This window comes from Zootoca vivipara, chromosome Z (genome assembly GCF_963506605.1).
Source record: "Zootoca vivipara chromosome Z, rZooViv1.1, whole genome shotgun sequence".
NCBI classification, from domain to species: Eukaryota; Metazoa; Chordata; class Lepidosauria; order Squamata; family Lacertidae; genus Zootoca; species Zootoca vivipara.
Window position 1 is genome coordinate 31,157,720 of NC_083294.1, and position 21,478 is coordinate 31,179,197.

At 45.9% G+C, this 21,478-nt stretch overlaps 1 protein-coding gene across 1 annotated transcript in view; it reads left to right on the forward strand.

Annotated features, from left to right (window-relative positions):
- Positions 1-3,241: 3,241 nt before the first annotated feature.
- The window catches only part of BTK (Bruton tyrosine kinase), a 31,186-nt gene continuing 12,949 nt past the window's right edge, over positions 3,242-21,478 (forward strand). The window contains 9 exon segments of the mRNA XM_060270245.1: positions 3,242-3,427; positions 6,587-6,790; positions 8,674-8,772; positions 12,070-12,138; positions 13,539-13,620; positions 16,871-16,999; positions 19,219-19,286; positions 20,674-20,838; positions 20,840-20,856. Of these exon segments, the coding sequence (XP_060126228.1) occupies positions 6,650-6,790; positions 8,674-8,772; positions 12,070-12,138; positions 13,539-13,620; positions 16,871-16,999; positions 19,219-19,286; positions 20,674-20,838; positions 20,840-20,856 (770 nt within the window). The 5' untranslated portion in view covers positions 3,242-3,427; positions 6,587-6,649.

Genomic DNA, 21,478 nt, shown 5'->3' on the forward strand with positions numbered 1-21,478 from the left:
GCGCGCAACCCCAGAGTCGGTCACAACTGGACCTAATGGTCAGGGGTCCCTTTACCTTTACCTTTAAGGTCGTGATGCATGAATTGGTATAAGAAGGAGATTTTTTTCCAAGTGCATCTTTTCCCAATTGGGACGTTGCAGTGATTGCGACGGAATAAGGAGCATAGCTGCCAAGTTTTCCCTTTTCTCGCGAGGAAGCCTATTCAGCATAAGGGAAAATCCCTTTAAAAAAGGGATAACTTGGCAGCTATGATAAGGAGCAGCTGGCATAATATTTCCTTTTTATGCAGCTCATAGACATATGGCAATGATTCAGGGGTTCTACTGAAATGATCATAGTAATCGTAGCCATCATCACAAAATAGTAATAATAATAGTAAATGTTACAAGTAGACAAAGTCACAAAAAAAGGTTGTGTGGTGTGTTTTATTTAACCATTTTATCAGGAAGAGAGTTGCTCACATAGTGCATTACTTAGAAAGAGGAAGCTTTTGTGGCTGTGCAAACTCTGGAGATTCTCCCTATGCTTGCTTATTATGTCCAACGGGCCTCACACTGGTGAGGGCTGCCTCTTGCTCTGACCTTCCCTATACACACACACCCAATACTTTATTTAGCTTTCCACTGAGAAATGCACTCCTCTCTGACTTGGCCAAATGGCAGTTTTTGCAAATACTGGGGGTGGGGGGAGAAATCTCCTGACCTGGAGATAACCTCAGCTGTGAGTTGCAGGCTGGGGTTAAAAGAGGGGCCTTGGTTCACATTGGGGTAACCCAAATGTTATGAAAGGCAGCGGTGATGTTCAGGCTTTGAGTTCCCAAAACTCTTAGGCAGACAAATTGGTAAGCAAAACAGAAAGAGAGGCGGAAGAGGGAAATAGATGATGTGGGCCCTGGACAAAGAATGGGCATCACTGTACAGGTCACATCACCACCATAGATTTAAAACAATGTTACACTCAGTGCTTTTTTTCCTGGGGGGACGCATGCCCCTAAACATTTTTTGAATCTAAGTTTGGCCTCATTGAGGAGCAGTATTTCAATGTGAGTGCCCCTAAACATTTTTTTAAGGAAAAAAGGCACTGGTTATACTACTTTACCCTCTGCCACTTCTACCAAATAATCCCAGGACTTGTAGTTTACCTCCACAGAGAGCTACAGTTCCCAGCACTCATGGCAAGCTACAGTTCCCAGGATTCTTTGGGGGAAGCCATGACTGTGAACGAGATATAAGAGTGCTTTAAGTGTACAGCATGGTGTCATTGTGAACAGTGTCTTCCTGTGCCTGGCATCACTCTTCATATTTTATGAAGCCCTCAAAACCAGCTCTAAAGTTAAGCCCAAGTTCAAATTGCACCCTGCTCAAGCCTTATTTGCTTGTAATGGCAGGATCCATCTTGGATATGACCCCTCTTCAGCTTATTCTTTCTTATACAGGCAACGTCTTCCTTTGCCTCTTTTGCAGTTTGCTATGCAGGTGGCGCTGTGGTTAAACCACTGAGCCTAGGGCTTGCTGATCAGAAGGTCGGCGGTTCGAATCCCTGTGACGGGGTGAGCTCCCGTTGCTTGGTCCCAGCTCCTGCCAACCTAGAAGTTCGAAAGCACATCAAAATGCAAGTAGATAAATAGGAACCGCTACAGCGGGAAGGTAAACGGCGTTTCCATGTGCTGCTCTGGTTTGCCAGAAGCGGCTTTGTCATGCTGGCCACATGACCTGGAAGCTATACGCCGGCTCCCTCGGCCAATAATGCGAGATGAGCGCGCAACCCCAGAGTCGGTCATGACTGGACCTAATGGTCAGGGGTCCCTTTACCTTTACCTTATGCAATAATTATTCCAACCCCTCCCCCCATGCTCCAAAATTGGGCCAACTGGATTGGTGTGAAAGCTTTTGAGTTTTGCAGGATGTTTCAACTGGCTGACCCTACTTGATGAAGAATTCTGGAAAATTGGGGGTGGGGAACCATCTGAAATTAGCCCAATAAAATATAGTTAACTGATTCTGTATCTTCCTTCCATTGTCTTCCCCTCTGCTTCTATGGCTGTGTACCCACTATAATTTTATAGCACATTCGCAGTACATTCTTCCCCTCAAATAATTCTGAGCATAGTAGTTTACCCCTCACTAATTACAGGTAGGTAGCCGTGTTGGTCTGACGTAGTTGAAACAAAAAATAAAATAAATAAATAAAGTGTACATGCACACGAAAGCTCATATCAATGACAAACTTAGTTGGTCTCTAAGGAAGGAATTTTTATTTTTTGTTACCCCTCACTAAGATAATTCCCATCAACCCTTAACAAACTAGTGTCTGGAATTCTTTGAAATAAATAATGTACTTCAAATGTACTTCAAGGTCTGGTGTGTATGGAACCATCTGCTTGCAGTTAGTCCTGGAACCAATTCTGTTCCTCTCTTCTTCCTCCTTCCCTCTCCTTGCCTCTCTGCAGACAGACCTATTGCCTCTTACCAGGCAAGGCCTGGCCCCCCTACTGAGCTAGGACTTCCTTTTCTTGCAGCAAGACTGAAAGCTCCTCCAGGGGTTTATTGAGCTCATTTGCTTGCACAGTGCTTTCACGGTGGTTAGACTGTCTGTTGCTTATTGAGCACTTGTTCTTATTTGTTTATGGGGTAGCTATACAACAAGAAGCATTCACCCACATTTTCCTGCAGGGTGTTTACACATCTTCCCATTAACAATTCATTCATCTCACACTTTTCAATACATTTCCCAGTCACTTTCCTGGCAGCAAAAAAGCCAAACACTTGTGGCACTGTTTTTCTTTAAAAGCAGATTTGTTGCGCTAGGGTGACAGCGCACTTTAATCCATTTTCATTGTGCAAGCGTAAACTTATGGTGTGTGCTTGAAACCCACCCACAAATTAGTGACATCCTGGGCTGGAGGCCCCCAGAGTATGCCCCCAGATGGGCATTTACTGTGGGGATCAGTATTCCCCATGTATACAAGTCATTTGCAGCAGCCACACAACCTCAAAACGCCAGCCTGTTTTACCCCCCCCCAATTTTTTTAAATAAAGATTAACTCTTTTAAGGAGAAAGCGGATAATAGGAAGGGGGGGCACCTGTTGCCAATGACCTGTTCGCAAATTAACCCTCTTGTGTCTGGAGGCACCCTGAGGGTGGCACCATGGTTGAAAGGAAATAAAGACAGTTTGGTCAGAAACTAAGAAAAGGGGAACTGAAAGGGTGGGGTTAGCTCCAGATGACAGTCTTCCCTGCAGTTCAACACAGCTCTTTGACTGAGTCTCCTGCTGCCATTCCTTTCCCCAGCCGTTCAAAGATTTTAAAATCATCCCCCTATGTGCTGGCTGTTCCAGAATCCAGGGGTGTCTCAAGGAACCTGCTACTTTTGAGAGGAGCACGTTGCAGCACCGTGTGTGGAAAAGCAAGGACGAGAGTCAACCAGTGAGTCTTTAATCCTTTGCGCTAGCCCAGAATCAACAGTGCTTTTGAAAGAGAGAGAGAGAGAGAAGAGTGAACTAAAAAGTGGGGAGGGGAAAATGAAAGCAATGACAGGATGTCAATTTGTAGCCTCATTCAGGAATCAAGTGGAAATTTTCAGAGTGATTATCTTGGGCCTGAGAACGCCAATAGCAATCAGAGCAACAGCAGCATTGATGAGTGTTGTGCACCTAAAATGTGGGCCACACAGACACTCGAGTTTTCTGTTCTCAGGCCCACGCACTTGCTGCTTGCTCTGGCTGCTGGTATCCAAATCCTGGACACCATGTCTTTTTAATTCTGTACCTTGCAGATATACATGCGAATACGCAGAAATGTAGGAAGCTGCCTTACACCGTCAGACTAATGGTCCATTTAACTCTGTATTATCCACACTGAAGTGCCACAGATCAAATCTAGGAAGCATGTGCACTCCTGCTGCAGTGCAGCTCCTGATTACCCTGCGTTTGTACGCTTCCAAGGAACATGGCATCAGTGGCCATCACAAGCCATCTGTGCGCAGCGACCAGACAGTGATGTACTTACTTTCTGAAGCCATTCACATTGGGGGGGGGGGGAAGTATTGCAATAGTTTCTTTTTTTAAAATAAATATTTTTATTAGATTTTCCAATTTAAACATCTAATCCATTTTCAAATTATACAAATTATGTAAATATCAATTAAACAATTAATCCAAATCTTCTGCCAAATTATACTAATTTAAATTTGACTTCCCATGCTTCAGACTCAAAAAGCCTAGTCCTCTTACAGCCATTGCTTTCTAATCAATAAAATCCAGATCTTATCCAATAATCTGTTAAAATCTTTCTATCTTCTTTCAAGCCCCTGAATTTTTTCAAGCAAGCAAGTTTAACCAAGCCCAATATGTTTCTGTGTGAATTTATGCCTATGATTCCTCTATAAATTAGCACTGTCTTTTCGCATGCTGGTATCTTGCCAAGTCCGTCCAAGAATCCAAAGATCCTTCTCACAGCCAGCAGCAGCCATCTTTCGAGCAGTCCCCATAAATCAAATCTTTAAGCTCCTGTGATGTTTCTATCCAGATCGCTCCAGATCGCTACTCAATATAGTCTTTCCAGGGGAGATTTGCCAGACAAAAACTGTAAACACGCATCTCATGTCTTATTTATGGCTTCTTTTCTTACATGCAATATTTTCTCTTACTTTTTGTATAAAGGAAGAGTAAGTAAATACATATGGAACGTTTGTGATTATGGACAAGATTATAGCCATGGTAGATAGCAGAGCCAGGAATTTATAGACAATAAATTAATTGGCAACTGGGTCCCCCCCTTCTGTATTGGAACTGTTTGTTTGCTTACTTGCTTGTTAGGCTTATATATCGCCCTTCATCGTAAGATCTCAGGGCGGTTCACAAGATAAAAATACAAGGTTAAAACACAAATAAATAGTTAAAACAAAAGCAGCAAAACTATAACCCCCCATCCCACAAATATAGAAAACATTTTTAATACTTAGCATTCAACCAGTGCTTTCCAGTGTTCAAAGGAGTACAGATGCAGTATCTAATTGCAATCCCATATGGATTACAATTGTAGATGAGAGTGGCATGTGGTGTAGCTCAAAAGTCTGTGTTAGCTTTTTTGAACATTGCTTGGCTCTATCTACCGTAATTAATGCCTTCTTTTTCTGATGCTCTGGGAGTTGTGCTAGGGAGCAACCTACTTCTAATACAAAAAATAAAGGTTGGCCCAGAAGAGAAATTCCAAAAAGTAATACTTGTATTAGGTCGAACAAAATGCTACAAAATAGTGTGCAAGTTTTCGAGTCCACCATAACTCATCAACAGGCTTGGTGGTAAACAAAACAAGATTGGGGGAAGAGGAAGGGGGGGAAATTGGCTGATGTTGGATGAAATATGAATTTAGTCACAGTCTTAATGTGGGAGGGGGAGCATCACACATTCCAACGAGGACCTATTTCAAATGTGGAAAACCTTTGGCCCTTCCAAGGTTAATGAACTACAACTCCCATCAACCTCAGCAAGCATGGCTAATGACCAGACATGATGGGATTTGTAGTTTAGCAACATCCAGAGCTCCAAATTTTCCATGCACTTGGTATATTTTGCTACTTTGTAGGCTTCAGTGGGACTGTTTCCCAAGACAGACATACAATGGTTCATCATCCTTGTGAAAATATAAAATAAAGCTGTTACACCCAGATCTCCATCCTTAGTTGAAACACAAAGGCTCCTTCAATGGGGAAAACAAACAGGAATACAGAAAAGCTATGTAGTTTTTAGATTAACAAAGTTGGGAAGGTAAAGCATGTTTTAATTGTGCAGTTCTTTTTTCTGATGGGGCCTCAGCTTATCTGAAAGCCCCACAATCTGTGGAGATGGGAAGCCTTATCAAGACGTTAGACGCATAAGATACTGTAGATAATGTTTCTGCTTCCAAGCAGCTGATGTACTCTGTGGCATGGATTTGGACCCAATTGGGGGAGAGGATCTGTTTTGGATGCAAAAGACACCCCTGTTCAATCCTTGGCATCTTCCGTTAAAAGAGACACTTGTCAAGCTGCTGCCCATCAAAGCTGACAAGGAATGACTGTAGTTTAATAGCAGAACATCTGTCTTGCTGGCAGACTGTCTCATGTTCATAGCATCTTCCTTTAGGGCTGGCAGAGAACCATGTTTGAAATCCTGGAGAGCTGCTGACAGTCAGTGTAGACAATACTGAGCTAGGTGGACCAATGGTGTGGCTTGGTATAAGGCCACTTCCTAAGTACCTAAGTTCCTTTGTTTACATGGCACTGAAATGATCCCAAAAAGGCACCCAGCAACCTTGTAGGGAGAACATTCCACAGTCAGGGGGCCACCACTGAAAAAGCCATTTCCCTAGTATCTCACTTGGCAGGGGCAACCAGAGAAGGACTTCTGCAGATGGTCTGGGTTTGTGCATCTTGGATATTTATCACCCTGAATGTATTTTGATTTAATAAGAAAGAGAATTAGCTAGCCTTGGGTCATTAACAGTGCAATATAAGCATGTTTACCCAGAAGTCTGTGAATCAGGGCTTCCTTCCTAGTCTGTATTATGATGATGATGGTTGCAGCTGTCCCTTTTTGTTGATAGCGGAAGTCCAGCGAATCCACCGTGGAAGGGGAGGAGGAGGAGGAGGAGAAGGCGACGTGAGCCATGTCGAATGTTATCCTGGAGGGCATCTTTCTAAAACGCTCTCAGCAGAAGAAGAAGACATCCCCTCTCAACTTCAAGAAACGGCTCTTCCTGCTGACTGAGAGCAAGCTCTCCTACTATGAGTACGACTTTGAGCGCGGGGTGAGTCACAGAAGAGAGACAGCTGGCTGTGATAGAATCGAGGTAGCTAGGTGCAAAAGAGAATAGGGCTTCTGCACCTTTGATAGTTGCATTAAAGAGGGACTTCCAGCAGGTAGTTGTCACTAAAGATGCAGTAATGCTGTCCTTTTTTGAACCTAGCCACTCTAAAGCTGCTGATTCTAATTGCCATGAAAGGGCAGCAAGTGTTTAATTATTTAATTTATTGTTACTGTATTTTTACTGACAGGGACAGGGAAATGTATGTGTAGGATTTTCTGTCTCAGGTGCCCAAGGGACAAGCCTTGGGTTATGTGCACTGGTTATGTGCACTCAGCTGAGGGTTTATATTGTGATCTAAGGCCCATTGAACTGGCTGAGTGCTGTCACATCTACATGGTTACATGCAAAGCGCTTTGAAACCATTTTTACAGCCGTGGGAACCTTAGCTTGTTGTGTTCGCTTTCGCAGCACATATACTAAAATTGGAACCTTAGCTTGTTAAGGGTGCCTGGGATTGTAGCTTGATAGGGGGTAAGGTCTCCTAACAACCCTCAGCATCTTTAACAAACTTCTGCCCCCCAGGATCCTTTGGGGGAAGCCATGTCTTGTTAAAGTGGCATAATAGTGCTTTAATGTATGGTATGTGGAGGTCTCGTACACCCCAGGTAGTGTGGTTGCTGACCTTGAGCCAGACATCTTGGAGAGTGAAGTCAAATGGGCCTTAGAAAGCACTGCTAATAACAAGGCCAGTGGAAGTGATGATATTCCAGCTGAACTATTTAAAATTTTAAAAGATGATGCTGTTAAGGTGGTACACCCAATATGCCAGCAAGTTTGGAAAACTCAGCAGTGGCCAGAGGATTGGAGAAGATCAGTCTACATCCCAATCCCAAAGAAGGGCAGTGCCAAAGAATGCTCCAACTAACGCACGATTGCGCTCATTTCACACGCTAGCAAGGTTATGCTTAAAATTCTACAAGGCAGGCTTAGGCAGTATGTGGACCGAGAACTCCCAGAAGTGCAAGCTGGATTTTGAAGGGGCAGAGGAACCAGAGACCAAATAGCAAACATGCGCTGGATTATGGATCCAGAAAAACATCTACTTCTGCTTCATTGACTATGCAAAACCTATCCATTCTTAAGGAAATCAGCCCTGAGTGCTCACTGGAAGGACAGATCGTGAAGCTGAGGCTCCAATACTTTGGCCACCTCATGAGAAGAGAAGACTCCCTGGAAAAGACCCTGATGTTGGGAAAGATTGAGGGCACAAGGAGAAGGGGACGACAAGAGGACGAGGTGGTTCGACAGTGTTCTTGAAGCTACGAACATGAGTTTGACCAAACTGCGGGAGGCAGTGGAAGACAGGAGTGCCTGGCGTGTTATGGTCCATGGGGTCACGAAGAGTCGGACACGACTAAACGACTAAACAACAACAACAACAACATGTGGATGTGATTCTTTTGATGCATGCAGATGGACTCAAGTTTTAATCCTAGGGACTCAGCTACATTAGTAAAAAAAGAAAGCAAGCATTTTAAATGCGTTATAACACTGTGACACCACATGGTGCTGTGGAGTTCGATCATCGGAAATGTGATTTCTCATTATGAGCTTTACAATGCGTTTTTCTGAAACTTTTCTTTTTTGATGTGTCTAGATCAGGTATTCCCAGACTGCGGTCCTCCAGATATTTTGGCCTATAACTCCCATAATCCCTAGCTAACAGGACCAGTGTTCGGGGAAGATGGGAACTGTAGTCCAAAACATCTGGAGGGCCGAAGTTTGGGGATGCCTGGTCTAGATCCACCCTAAGTCATTAGCTGTGCAAGTAGTGCTGGCTCAAAGCTGGACTGTCTTAAAGCATTCCTGTTTTCTCCTTGCAGCGCCGAGGGAGTAAGAAAGGCTCCGTGGACATTGACAAGATCACCTGTGTGGAGACTGTGGCTCCAGAGAACAACCCTCCACCAGAACGACGAATCCCGGTAATGAAGCGCTAATGCACCTTCATTCCAGACAGGATGTTCCTGCTCTCAGCAGCCACAAGATTCTCCTGCTAAGCATATACATGCATTCCGTTTGGGAGGGGGCAAATGCCACACTGTTTTTCAGTGCTCCACAGTTACATCAAATTGCCATCCAGAGAGAGTGCCCTAAACCAGCTGTGACATGTCTCTTTGTGGTCAGTGGAGGGTCCATATCTGTCAGGGGATTGTTGCGGCTACTCTTGAGTAAAGATGCTCCAGCCTGCTCTGTCTTTAAGAGCTTTATTGCGCATACTATTTACAGTGCAGAGACAACAGAAAACATGACTGCCTAATCTGATTCAGAACCCAGCAATGGCGCTTGTCTGTTTTTGCGCCAGCATAATAGTCTGGGAACCCCCAAAACGCCACCCCCTTGCCCTACGTCTGGGTGCATGACCCAACGTGGGAGCCAGAAGGGGCTGCGTTCCTTCTCCCGTCCTTTGGCTGGAGCGTTGCAGAGGCTCCGACACCTTGCTGCGCTGTCCTTCCTCCTCTGGCCAGCTGGGTCGGTGCTGAGGCTCTGATACTTATTGGAGCCCCCTCTCCATTCTGCTCCATTCCTCATTCCCTCCTCCTGACCCGCTGCTTGCGCTGTCACTGGGTGAAGTGCTGGTCAGGATGTCTGGGGGAGGATCCCTGTAGGGAGTCACCCTGACAATATCCATACCCACAAGGGAGGCCACAGAATAATGGACCTACACAGCTGCCTGCATTTTGGGATTCCCCTTGAAGGGGTCTGTAATGAGTCTGGGGACTGTCAGGGAGTTCCAAATGTATTACTGGTGCTAGGTGCTTGTAAGGTTCAGTGTAGGAGCATAGGTGATTGAGCAGAGCACCTGCTTTGCATGCAGAAGGTCCCCGGTTTGATCCCTGGAGTCTCCAGGTAGGACTGGGAAAAATCCTTCTCATGGCCCTTCAGTGTTAGGCCTGCATGGGGAACCAAAGGTACAGGGGCCAATCAGAACACTCCCCAGCTCCCCTGCTTCTCACCCTGGCCCTGGATGGAATGCATCCTTGGACTCTGACAATTCCTCTTGATTGTGTGAATGGAGGGCAGAGAATGGAAGGTGTGTGGAAAAGCTAGCTTACTTCACAAAGGTAAAATGTATATTTATTGCTTTGCCCACTGTTATAAGAAAAAAAACCTGCTCCTTTTCCTTTATGGGGGTACCAGTATTCCAGAGCCCGTATAGCGTCCTTAAGTGGGTTCCCTATTGGTAGGAGAAAATAACAGAGGCCAACCAGAGTATACTGAGAAGCAAAGCAGCTAGTAAGCCTGATCTTTATTCAAGGAACTGTTGCAACAGGGTCCCCACTCACCACACGCAGGAGGGAGGAGAACCCTGAACAATGGTGAGCAAGCCCAAGACCGCCACCTGTAAAACATCATACATACATCGCAGAAGGAGGTGGTATACAGCAGAAATCCTGTTTGCCAGGATACCCAATAATGGTCACTGATTGCTTTACCTGGGCAGTCTGGCCATTCTTTTGTGATGGTTGATACTTTAGTTCCTGAGTCCAGGTCACAGGCTCACCCTATTCATACACAAATGCACCCTTAAGACAGGATCTGCAACCAAAAAAGACAATGGGAAGGCTTTCTCAATTTGCCTCCCTTGCTGCAGAGGAGCATTTGAGGTCATTGGGAGAGTTAAAATGGCTTTAGGATTGCTCTCCTGTACTATTTCAGACACATGGTTCATATATTTAGATATGTGTGCATTTATGAATATTTATTCTATATTTGAGACCTTAAAATTTAAGCAACACCCACTTTCACCTGCCCACAGTTTCCTGGACGTGAGTTTTGGTGTGTAGGGGAAATATCTCTAATGTACTAATCTAGGGTTACCAGATGTCCCCGGTTCCCAGGGACAGTCCCCGGATTTGCAAATCTGTCCCCGGACAAATTCCGTCCCTGGAATGTCCCCAGACATTCCAAATCTATCCCTAGCAAGCGTGGCAGCAGCAGCAGTCTCAGCAGCCCAGAGCCAGACTGTTAGCGCAGCTGGCTCTGGCTGGCTTCAGGAGCTGCTCGCTGCCGTGGCGCCCGCCATTTTTCCTCTTGGGAAGTCCCCATATGATGTGTCTTGTACGCAACACATCACATGGGGACTTCCGGAGAGGAAAAATGGCGGGCCCCACGGTAGCGAGCAGGTCCTGAAGCCAGCCAGAGCCAACTGCGCTACCAGGTTGGTTCCGGGCTGCTGACTGCTGGAGCCGCCATCACTGCCGAAGGGGAACCGGGGACGTCCGGTGGTACAGATCTTCTGCCCCTTCCCCCTTTGTTTTGACTGATGGGGGGGGGGGGGCTCTGGAGTCACGGTCAGGCATTGCCCAGTTTTTTTAAAAACTCTGCACATTAATGTTCCACAGGGTGCGAAAGAAGGGCTTTGCACCTTTATACAATATGCATGTGTGCTTGGGCCCAGGGTCTTTTGCCTCACCATCCCCACTACTGACTCCCTGTTGCTACTCAGCTTCCAGGGGCGTACCCAGGATCAAAACTAGGGGGGGGAAGGGGCGGGGCCAAGGCACGGGAGGGGCCACAAAGTGGGAATGTGGGCGGGGCTACAGAGCCCAGGTGAAATCAAAATAAACCTGAAGCGACGGCGGCGAAGGGGAGAAAACCAGCGGCCGCCTAGAGGAGAAGAGGGAAGTCTGGGGGTGGGCGGGGGGGGGGGGAGAAGGGAACCAGGCTTGGATCGGGGCCTCCGCGGAGGTCTGGAGCAAAGCCCCGGCCTCCGCGAAGCTATCCGAGGCTCCGTTGCTGCAGCGGTCTGACAGGCGCTGAACGACTCCCGACGTTCGGGAGACCTTTGAGCACAGCCGCGCTGTGCGCATGCGCCCTGCACGGCGGCCGCCGGAGTCCACAGCCGCGCTGTGCGCATGCGCCCCGCTTTGCGCATGCGCAAAGGTCTCCCGAACGTCGGGAGCGTCAGCCCTTGCCCCCTCCCACACAGCGCGGCTGTGTGGACTCCGCACGGCTCGGGCGCAAGAGACTGCTGCGGGCGCCGAACTCGCGCTCCGCTGGGCTGTCCTCCGCCTCTGCCCACCAGCCCCGCCGGCAGCGCCACTCTTGCCCGCAGCTGCCCGACCGGCCCTGCCTCTAGAGTAGGGCAGCGGCCCCTCCCTGCCCCGCGGTGGGTACGCCCTTGTCAGCTTCAATAAATAAATAAATGTGTCCTTGGATTCATTGAAAAAAATCTGGTAACCATATACTAATGTCCCATCTGTTTCACATGCACACAGAGAAAAGGAGAAGATCTAAATGAGCCAGAGCAGATCTCCATCATAGAAAGATTCCCCTATCCTTTCCAGGTGAGCTGTTCTTCCTGTTAGCCACCCCATCATAGACATTTGGGTCACATGTCCCAGACTCAAGAGAATGTGTCTGTACCTGTCTTGTCTCTTACTTTATTGCCCTTAATGACTCCCAGAATCTTTTGCATTAGTCCTCCACCATCTTGCCCCACGGTCAAGCTACAGGTACAGCTAAAACATTATCAGGTACATTTATACAAAAAAAAAAAAGTATGTGAAATAATTTGTTGGCAGGGTGGTTTCACTCAAAATACCTTTAAACAGGGCTACTCTGGACTTAATAGTCTTACAGTGGTGGACCTACATTTCTGGGGCCCTGAATGTTGAACTGTTGCAAGGCACCCCTTTACAACCAGCAACGAGGTCTGGGTAACCACTGTTATCTTCAGTGGGCTTGTTCAACGACAGATCACCACACCTGTACAACATCCTTGCTACTGATGGTCAAACTTAGGAATGTTGAAATATATACAACAAAAAATGAATTGGTTGAGTCATGCTGCTCAAATTGGTTCTACTGGACCAAAAAATTGTAAGCAATGTGGACCAAAGTCACTTCTGGGGCCCCTCCAGGATTTGGGGGCCCTGAAGCTTAATCATCATAGTCTTATGTTCCTCTTCCCCTGGCTGCACACACAACATATATTTAAATAACACAGCCCAAGAGTTCTGGGAACTATAGTTTGCCAAGGGTTTGGGGAACTAGTTCTGTAAGGGGTAAAACCACAATCCCTAGGATTCTTTTGTGGGGGGGCGGAGTCAAATGCTGTAAATGTGTTGTGTGTCCATGCAGACTTTCAGACCATTGGTCTTTGTAGTCCAGAACTGTCAGTTTCGGTTTCCCTGTTTCTCATTTACCCTGTTTTAAATCCAATTCTCCATGTTGCCACAGCAATTTGCATTTTAAAAATCCTTTTGGAGATTTGCCATTTCAGTTGGAATTCTTCCTAAGATTCATTTTTGACTGAAATTTTGATTAAAATACTTTTGTGTGTATGCGCGCAAAAATGCATTTTTGTATCTTATTTTCATGACAGTATGGATTTTGTGTGTACTTCCCCCTTATGAATGCTTTCTTGTATGCATTGTTTGGTTGGATAACTCCATCAAAAATTTCAGAAGAATGCAACCTTCAAAGGACAATTGCGTTTCAGTTATCCTATTGGTTTACCAAGCATGAATCACATCATTCCTCTTTACATTCAAATAAAATCCAATTTCTTTCTCCCATCCCTTCTTTCAATAAGTAGTAAACCAGCCATGGTACATTTAAGAATCACCTGCCATTATTGGTCTCTTGGACATCTGTCTCAGGCTCCCATCTTGATACGACACTATTGTCTGTGTACAATGTATTTGTGGCTCTCATCTGTGCTGCTCTGACTCTGTCCCGCTAGGTGGTGTATGATGAAGGGCCCCTCTATGTCTTCTCTCCAACAGAGGAGTTAAGGAGTCGCTGGATTCACCAGTTGAAAAATGGTAAGTCTCTCTCTCCAGTTAAAATCTGGATATTTTAAATAGGAACAATATTTTGCAGGAAGGATTCAGGCACATAGTAGAAAATTAGGTTTGCACACTTGAAATGAATTAAAGCAATCCATTGCCCTTTTGTGACAAAGCCACTTAAAAGCATACACACACAGCTGACTTTTTGCTGTTAGGAAAGTGATGGCGAAGCACCCTGAAAAGTGTGAGAAGAATGAATATTAACAAGAAGGCATATAAATGCCCTGTAAGCAAATCAGGATGAATTCCAGATGAATGCTCACTGTTGTATAACTTTCCTGCAGACAAATCAGAATGAATGGCCTGTAACAGGGTTTCCAGCTGTTTCTGGACTACAGTTCCCATCATCCCTGACCACTGGTCCTGCTAGCTAGGGATGATGGAAGTTGTAGTCCAAAAACAGCTGGAGGCACAAGTTTGGGAAACCCTGCTCTATATAGACCAGACATAGTCTAACCTCTGTGTACACTATGTGGAAGCAAATCTGGATGAATGTTTATTAAACAGGTCATCTAGAGGAGCAGTAGCCTGGAGAGAAATTGTTTGTTGCATGAATGATAACCTGATTACAAGAAAAGTTATTGCATGCTTCCTTCCAATAATCTTACTTAACTAAGGCTCACACAGGTTTCCTCGTTCTGGGGTGCCTTTATAACTAAAAAAAATTGTATTTCTTTCTCCAACAACCCTGGCAGTCTTACCTTTTAATAATTTATCTCGCCTGACATATATCAACATGTCAAGCTTTTTACCCAGTAAGGCCGCAACTAATAATAATAATAATAATAATAATAATAATAATAATAATAATAATAATTTATGTATACCTCGCCCATCTGGCTGGATTTCCCCAGCCACTCTGGGCGGCTTCCAGCAGAATGAGGCAGCTAGACTAGTGACTGGGAGTGGCCGCCGGGACCACATAACACCGGTCCTGAGAGATCTACACTGGCTCCCAGTACGTTTCCGAGCACAATTCAAAGTGTTGGTACTGACCTTTAAAGCCCTAAACGGCCTCGGTCCTGTATACCTGAAGGAGCGTTTCCACCCCCACCATTCAGGGCCTTCTGGCGGTTCCCTCGTTGCAAGAAGCCAAGTTGTAGGGACCCAGACAGAGGGCCTTCTCGGTAGTGGCACCCTCCCAGCAGATGTCAAGGCAATAAGTAACTATTTTACTTTTAGAAGACAACTGAAGGCGGCCCTGTTTAGGGAAGTTTTTAATGTTTGATGCTGTACTGTTTTTAATATTCGGTTGGAAGCCGCCCAGAGTGGCTGGGGAAACCCAGCCAGATGGGCGGGGTATAAATAATAATAATAATTAATAATAATAATAATAATAATAATAATAATAATAATAATTCCAGTATTAAAAGCTTCCCTAAACAAGGCTGCCTTCAGATGTCTTCTAAAAGTCTGATAGTTGTTTATTTCTTTGACATCTTATGAGAGGGTGTTCCAGAGGGCGGGCGCCACAACCGAGAAGGCCCTCTGCCTGGTTCCCTGTAGCTTTGCTTCTCACAGTGAGGGAACCGCCAGAAGGCCCTCGGCACTGGATTTCAGTGTCTGGGCAGAACAATAGGGGTTTAGGGCTATAAGGGTCAGCACCAACACTTTGAATTGTGCCTGGAAACTAGGTCTTTCAGGACTAGTGTTATGTGGTCTCGGCGGCCACTCCCAGTCACCAGTCTAGCTGCCGAATTCTGGATTAGTTGTAGTTTCCAGGTCACCTTCAAAGGTAGCCCCACATAGAAAGCATTGCAGTAGTTCAAGCGGGAGATAACCAGAGCATGTACCACTCTGGCAAGACAGTCCACGGGCAGGTAGGGTCTCAGCCTGTGTACCAGATGGCGCTGGTAGACAGCTGCCCTGGACACTGAATTGACCTATGCCTCCATGGACAGTTGTGAGTCCAAAATGACTCCCAGGCTGCGCACCTGGTCCTTCAGAGGCACAGTTACCCCATTCAGGACCAGGGAATAACCACCACCCACCCACCCCTGTCCCCCAGAAACAGTACTTCTGTCTTGTCAGGATTCAATCACATTTAACTTGTGTACGTTCCTCTTTACAATCTTGGCAAAAATAATTTAAAAGGAGGTGGAAAGTGGGCAGGCATTTGGGGGGAAACACACACACACACACACACACACACACACACACACACACACACTTTTGCAATTCCACCTACCACTGCACCCAATGTACTTTGACTATATGTGACTTGACTTTAGGCATGATCCCCAGGACATAACCACTTTGGAAGTTGCAGATTTACTGCACTGGTTTCTATTTATTTTACATTGCTTTGAGTTTACAGGGTTTATCTCAGATAATCCTGAGAAAGGTAGCTAGCTGTTCATTGGACTAGGATCTGGGAGGCCAAGTTTCAAATCCCTACGTAGCCATGAAGCTCTCTGGGTGACCTTGGGCCAGTCACTGCCTCCCAACTTAACCTCCCTCACAGGGTTATTGTGATAATAAAATTGGGAGAGTGGTGTGTGTGTGTGTGTGTGTGTGTGTGTCATATACAGTATGCCACATTGTCCTCTTTGGGTGAAAGGCGGGTTTATAAATGTAATATTTAGGAAAGTCCATTATCAAGATTCCTCCACCTTTATAGGTTAGGTAGGTGGTAAAGCCTTGACCTGGGCTGGCACAAAGATTGAGGGTGCCCTGACAAAAATTCCCTCTAGGACTTGCCCAGCACTCTCCTTATGCCCCCCAAAATAAGCTTACCAAGGGGCAGAGAGATGAGTGGTGGGGATTGGTGATGGGTATCAGCCCGTGCCAGGGATGGGTTAATATTTTTAATGTGCCATAAGACTCTTCCTCTTCAGGGCCAAGATTAAGCAAATGGCCCATTTGAGGGGATCTACATTGCTTGCTTCTGTTTAATCTGATTGACCGCATTTGAATCATCATATATTGGTTTACTAAAGCGTCATGTGAATGTACCCCCCCTTTTTTTTTTTGCCCACGCATTCAAGCCCTTCACTTCCTCCTTCATCTAAGCTGGCAAACAAGCCAGGAAGTTCTCATTGACCGTTGTTTCCTGTTTCATCCTAATTGGGAAACTATGGCTAGCAGTTCTGGAGAAAGCCCAGATATTGGACCAACTTCAAACCGAGTTTCAATATCCTGGTTTTTTGTTTTGTTTTCTGGAACTGTATACCATCACTCAAACAAGATCGGAAACTATAGTAACCCTTCCTTCCTGCTGCAGTGATCTGCTACAATGCCAACCTGGTGCAGAAATATCATCCCTGCTTCTGGACTGACGGACAATACCTCTGCTGCTCACAGACAGCAAAAATGGCCATGGGCTGCCAGATTCTGGGAGGCAAGAGTAGAAGTAAGAATTCACTTCAGCTTTTTGTTTTTAACTGATCTTTCCTTGTGGTTTGCATATGTTAGTACACTTCACTTCAACTTTGCGTGAAACCAGGAGAAGGAACCTTTTGCCCTCCAGATATTTGTACTACAGCCCCCCTCATTCCTGACGACTAACCATTCTGGCTGGGGCTGATGGGAGCTGGAGTCCAAAAACATTGTGGTTTTTTTTTTGGGGGGGGGAGACACAGGTTCTCCAGTCCTGATGGAAATAATAGAAACTTCCACCTCACCCTTGCTTTATTTGTGACCGGGGCAGACACATATTTAAGATATACATATGCCTGCTTTGTCATGTCTAGTTTGGCATATTTGGCCTAGTTTCGGCGCACAAACCTGGAAAGCTGACTAGAAATGCAGCTGCTCCTAATCCTCTCATGAGGGTCTAAAGCAGGCATCCCCAAACTTCGGCCCTCCAGATGTTTTGGACTACAATTCCCATGACCACTGGTCCTGTTAGCTGGGGATCATGGGAGTTGTAGGCCAAAACATCTGGAGGGCCGCAGTTTGGGGATGCCTGGTCTAAAGCATTCCTGAAAACAGATAATCAGATGTAATAATAGAAGAGTTCTGGGTCATTTTTATAAGCATTATTGTCTGCATACCCCTTCCCACAAATGCTATTTTCCAGGGCTTTTTCACTGCAGTTTCATCATGATGATGATGATGATGGTAATTTATACCCCACCCATCTGACTGGCTTTCCCTAGCTTCTCTTGGCAGCTCCCAACAGAATTAATGATAATAATAATAATAATAATAAAGCAATAAAACACCAGACATTAAAAACTTCCCTAAACAGGGCTGCCTTCAGATGTCTTCTAAAAGTCAGATAGTTGTTTATTTCCTTGACATCTGATGGGAGGGCATTCCATAGGGCGGGTGCCACCACCGAGAAGGCCCTCTGCCTGGTTCCCTGTAACTTCACTTCTCGCAATGAGGGAACTGCCAGAAACAATGGAGGTGGAGACGCTTTTTCAGGTCTAGTGGGCTGAGGCCATTTAGGGCTTTAAAGGTCAGCAGCAACACTTTGAATTGTGCTCGGAAACATGTGCTGGGATCCAATGTAGGTCTTTCAGGACCAGTGTTATGTAGTCTCGGTGTCCGCTTCCAGTCACCAGTCTAGCTGCTGCATTCTGGATTAGTTGCAGTTTCCGGGTCACCTTCAAAGGTAGCCCCACGTAGAGCGCATTGCAGTAGTCCAAGCGGGAGATAACCAGAGCATGTACCACTCTGGTGAGATAGTTTGTGGGTAGGTAGGGTCTCACCCTGCCTACCAGATGAAGCTGGTAGACAGCTGCCCTGGACACAGAATTGCCCTGCACCTTCATGGACAGCTGTGAGTCCAAAATGACTCCCAGGCTGCACACATGGTCCTTCAGAGGCTCAGTTACCCCGTTCAGGACCAGGGAGTCCCCCACACCTGCCCGCCCCCTGTCCCCCAGAAACAGTATTTCTGTCTTGTCAGGATTCTACCTCAATCTGTTAGCCACCATCCATCTCCAACTGCCTCCAGACACTCACACAGGACCTTCATCACCTTCACAGGTTCTGATTTAAAAAGAGCAGGTAGAGCTGGGTATCATCTGCAAACTGATGAACACCTAGTCCAAACCTCCTGATGATCTCTCCAGTGGCTTCATGTAGATGTTAAAAAGCATGGGGGAGAGGACAGAACCCTGAGGCACCCCACAAGTGAGGGCCCAGGGGTCTGAACACTCATCCCCCACCACCACTTTCTGAACACGGCCCAGGAGGAAGGAGCGGAACCACTGCATGACAGTGCCCCCCAGCTCCCAGCTCCTCTAGACGGTCCAGAAGGATGTCGTTGTCAATGGTATCAAAGGCCGATGAGAGGTCCAGCAGAACTAGGAAACACCTCTCACCTTTGTCCCTAGCCTGCCAGAGATCATTGGCATGACCAAGGCAGCTTCACATAAAATACACATTTTTATACGCATCTTAACTGTAAAAGATGTGTTTTGGGGTGCACTTTTTGCACACTGAAACAGTCCTGCGAAATCCAGAGAAGTGCATAATCAGATAAGGGGCTGCATTCTAATCTGCAAGCAAGTTCAGAGCCACATAATTGGGTTGGTCTTCAGAAAGCGTGATGAAGAATTTTTTCCTTTATTCCTACTGGAGATGCACTTTAAATGCCCTGTTTTCCTCTAATTGAAGGTTTCAGAAGCGGCCGTTGTCTTCTCAAGCCTGACAAGCCTCTACCACCAACTCCAGAGGAGAACAAGGTATGAGCAGCCACGATTTGCAATTTTTGCGGTGGGTGGTTTGCATCTTGGGGCAGAGACAGGATTAGGGCAGGGGTGAGGAACCTTCAGCCCATGGACCAATCCTAGCCTTCCAACTGGCCTATTTGGGCCCATGAAGCCATTTCTCTCAAACATTTTATCACTTGTGACATCATCTGATGGGCAGTATGGTGGGATTCATTTCTGCCTTGGTTGCACATGCCTGTTCTTATACCCAAAGCAGCAGGATTTCACTGTTTCTCACCCACTCATCAGCTGACCAGTGCAGCAAGGTGGTGGTGGTGGGAGTTAAATCCTACTGGGAACAGGCATACTCAGCCAAAGCAAAGAACCAGGAAGCGGGGCCTTCTTGGTAGTGGCACCCACTCTGTGGAATGCCCCTCCCATCTGATGTTAAGGAGATAAGTAACTATACAAGCTTTAGAAGACATCTGAAAGCAGCCCAGGACAGGGAAGTTTCTATGTTTTATGTTTTATTGTGTGTTGGAAGTCACCCAGAGTGGCTGGGACAACCTAACCAGATAGGTGGGGTACAGTTGTTTGTTGTTGTTATTATTATTATTATTATTATTTTATTATTATTATTACAGCAAGCAGCTCCTTTTTTGCAGGCAAGAGGGTCTCCTCTGCTTGCAGCCATGCTTACACATTGCAGGCTTTTTTCTGCCTCCCCACCACCTGATAGGGAGTGGAAAAACGAGGCTTTGCCAATCCTCTACTTGGTTGTTGTGCCCATCTGTCAGTATTGGCCTGACAGAAAGGTTCTCCAGCCCTGTACTAGGGGTAGGCAGAATGGCCAATAGCCAAGGGTGATGGGAGTTGCAGTCCAGCAACATCTCTCTCTGTGTGTGTTTCACAATTTCCCTCCACGTGTTTTTTTTATTTTTATTTATTTATTTTCATTTGTAACAAACATTTCAACAAAGGAAAATGAAAGAATTCTTACATATTCATCTTCGACTTCCCAGACTTCCCTCCTCTTGTTTCTGCGGCCCCATGCATTTATTTTCTTTCTTTTCCCCTGCATATCCAATTAACTCTATTATTTTTTCTTATCTAATTCGTATATGTTTAGAAACTGCAAGTTTTTACAACAATCCTGCTATTGTCTTGTTTGCAACATACCGGCATCTGTAAATATTCAATAAACCATTTCCATCCCTTACTAAAAAAAGTTTATTGTCTTGATTTCTTAATTTTCTGGTAAGTTTTGCCCATTTCTGCATAGGTCCATTCATTTCTTTAGCCATTCTTCTCTTGTCGGTACTTCTTTCCATCAAGTTCTCTCCACCTGTGATAGGTGCTGAAAGAGGTAACCTGAAAGTCTCATTCTTTTCTTGTTTCCTCTCTGAACACACTGACAAAGATGATCAAGAAGCAGTTGCCCCCCGAACCGGTGCCTGGTGGCCAGTCTAGGATGAGGAAAGTCGTGGCTCTCTATGACTATCTCCCAATGACTGAACAAGACCTGGAGCTGCAAAAGGGCAAAGAGTACATTGTACTGGAGGAGAGCAATGAGTCCTGGTGGAGGAGCACAAGACCAGAACGGGTAAGAGACCCAACACAGACAGTAGGGGGGGGAGAACAGTGCAAGGCCACTTGCCAGGAGCCCCACCCTCCTCTTGCCCACCCCCCGTCCCCACAGGTGGAGATGAGGGGGAAAGTAGAATTAATTCTCATTTAAAGGCGAACCTAACTAATTCACATTTTCCGGGGTGAGGGTGGGAATATATGAGAACAGAGTTGGCTGTCCTTCAAAATGTGCACTTCTCATAATTTTGCTGTGCAGATTTGTAGCCAAGTAATATGTGCAAGAATGCACCTACAGTACTGGGATAAAGTGTGCACAAACATGCATTTATTAGTGAAGACAACATACAAGGATGCATTATTCTGGGAGAATTTGCTTTGCAAAAAATGTACCTCTTAGGGAAAACCCAATGCAAAACATGTGTATGTTAGGAGAAAAATGTATGGTGCTTGTCATGGACTGGTTGGGTGCAGAGGAATGTCCTGGGAGGAACCAGCTGAGGAACCCCCCAAGGGAAGAAGGCTCAGAGCCTGGAGAGTGGTGGTAGGAATGAGTGGTCAGAGGAAGAAGAGGGAGAAAACCTGAGAGGATGTTGGTGTCGGAAGCTGAAGGGGTAACAGGCCTTATTGAGCAGGGGAGA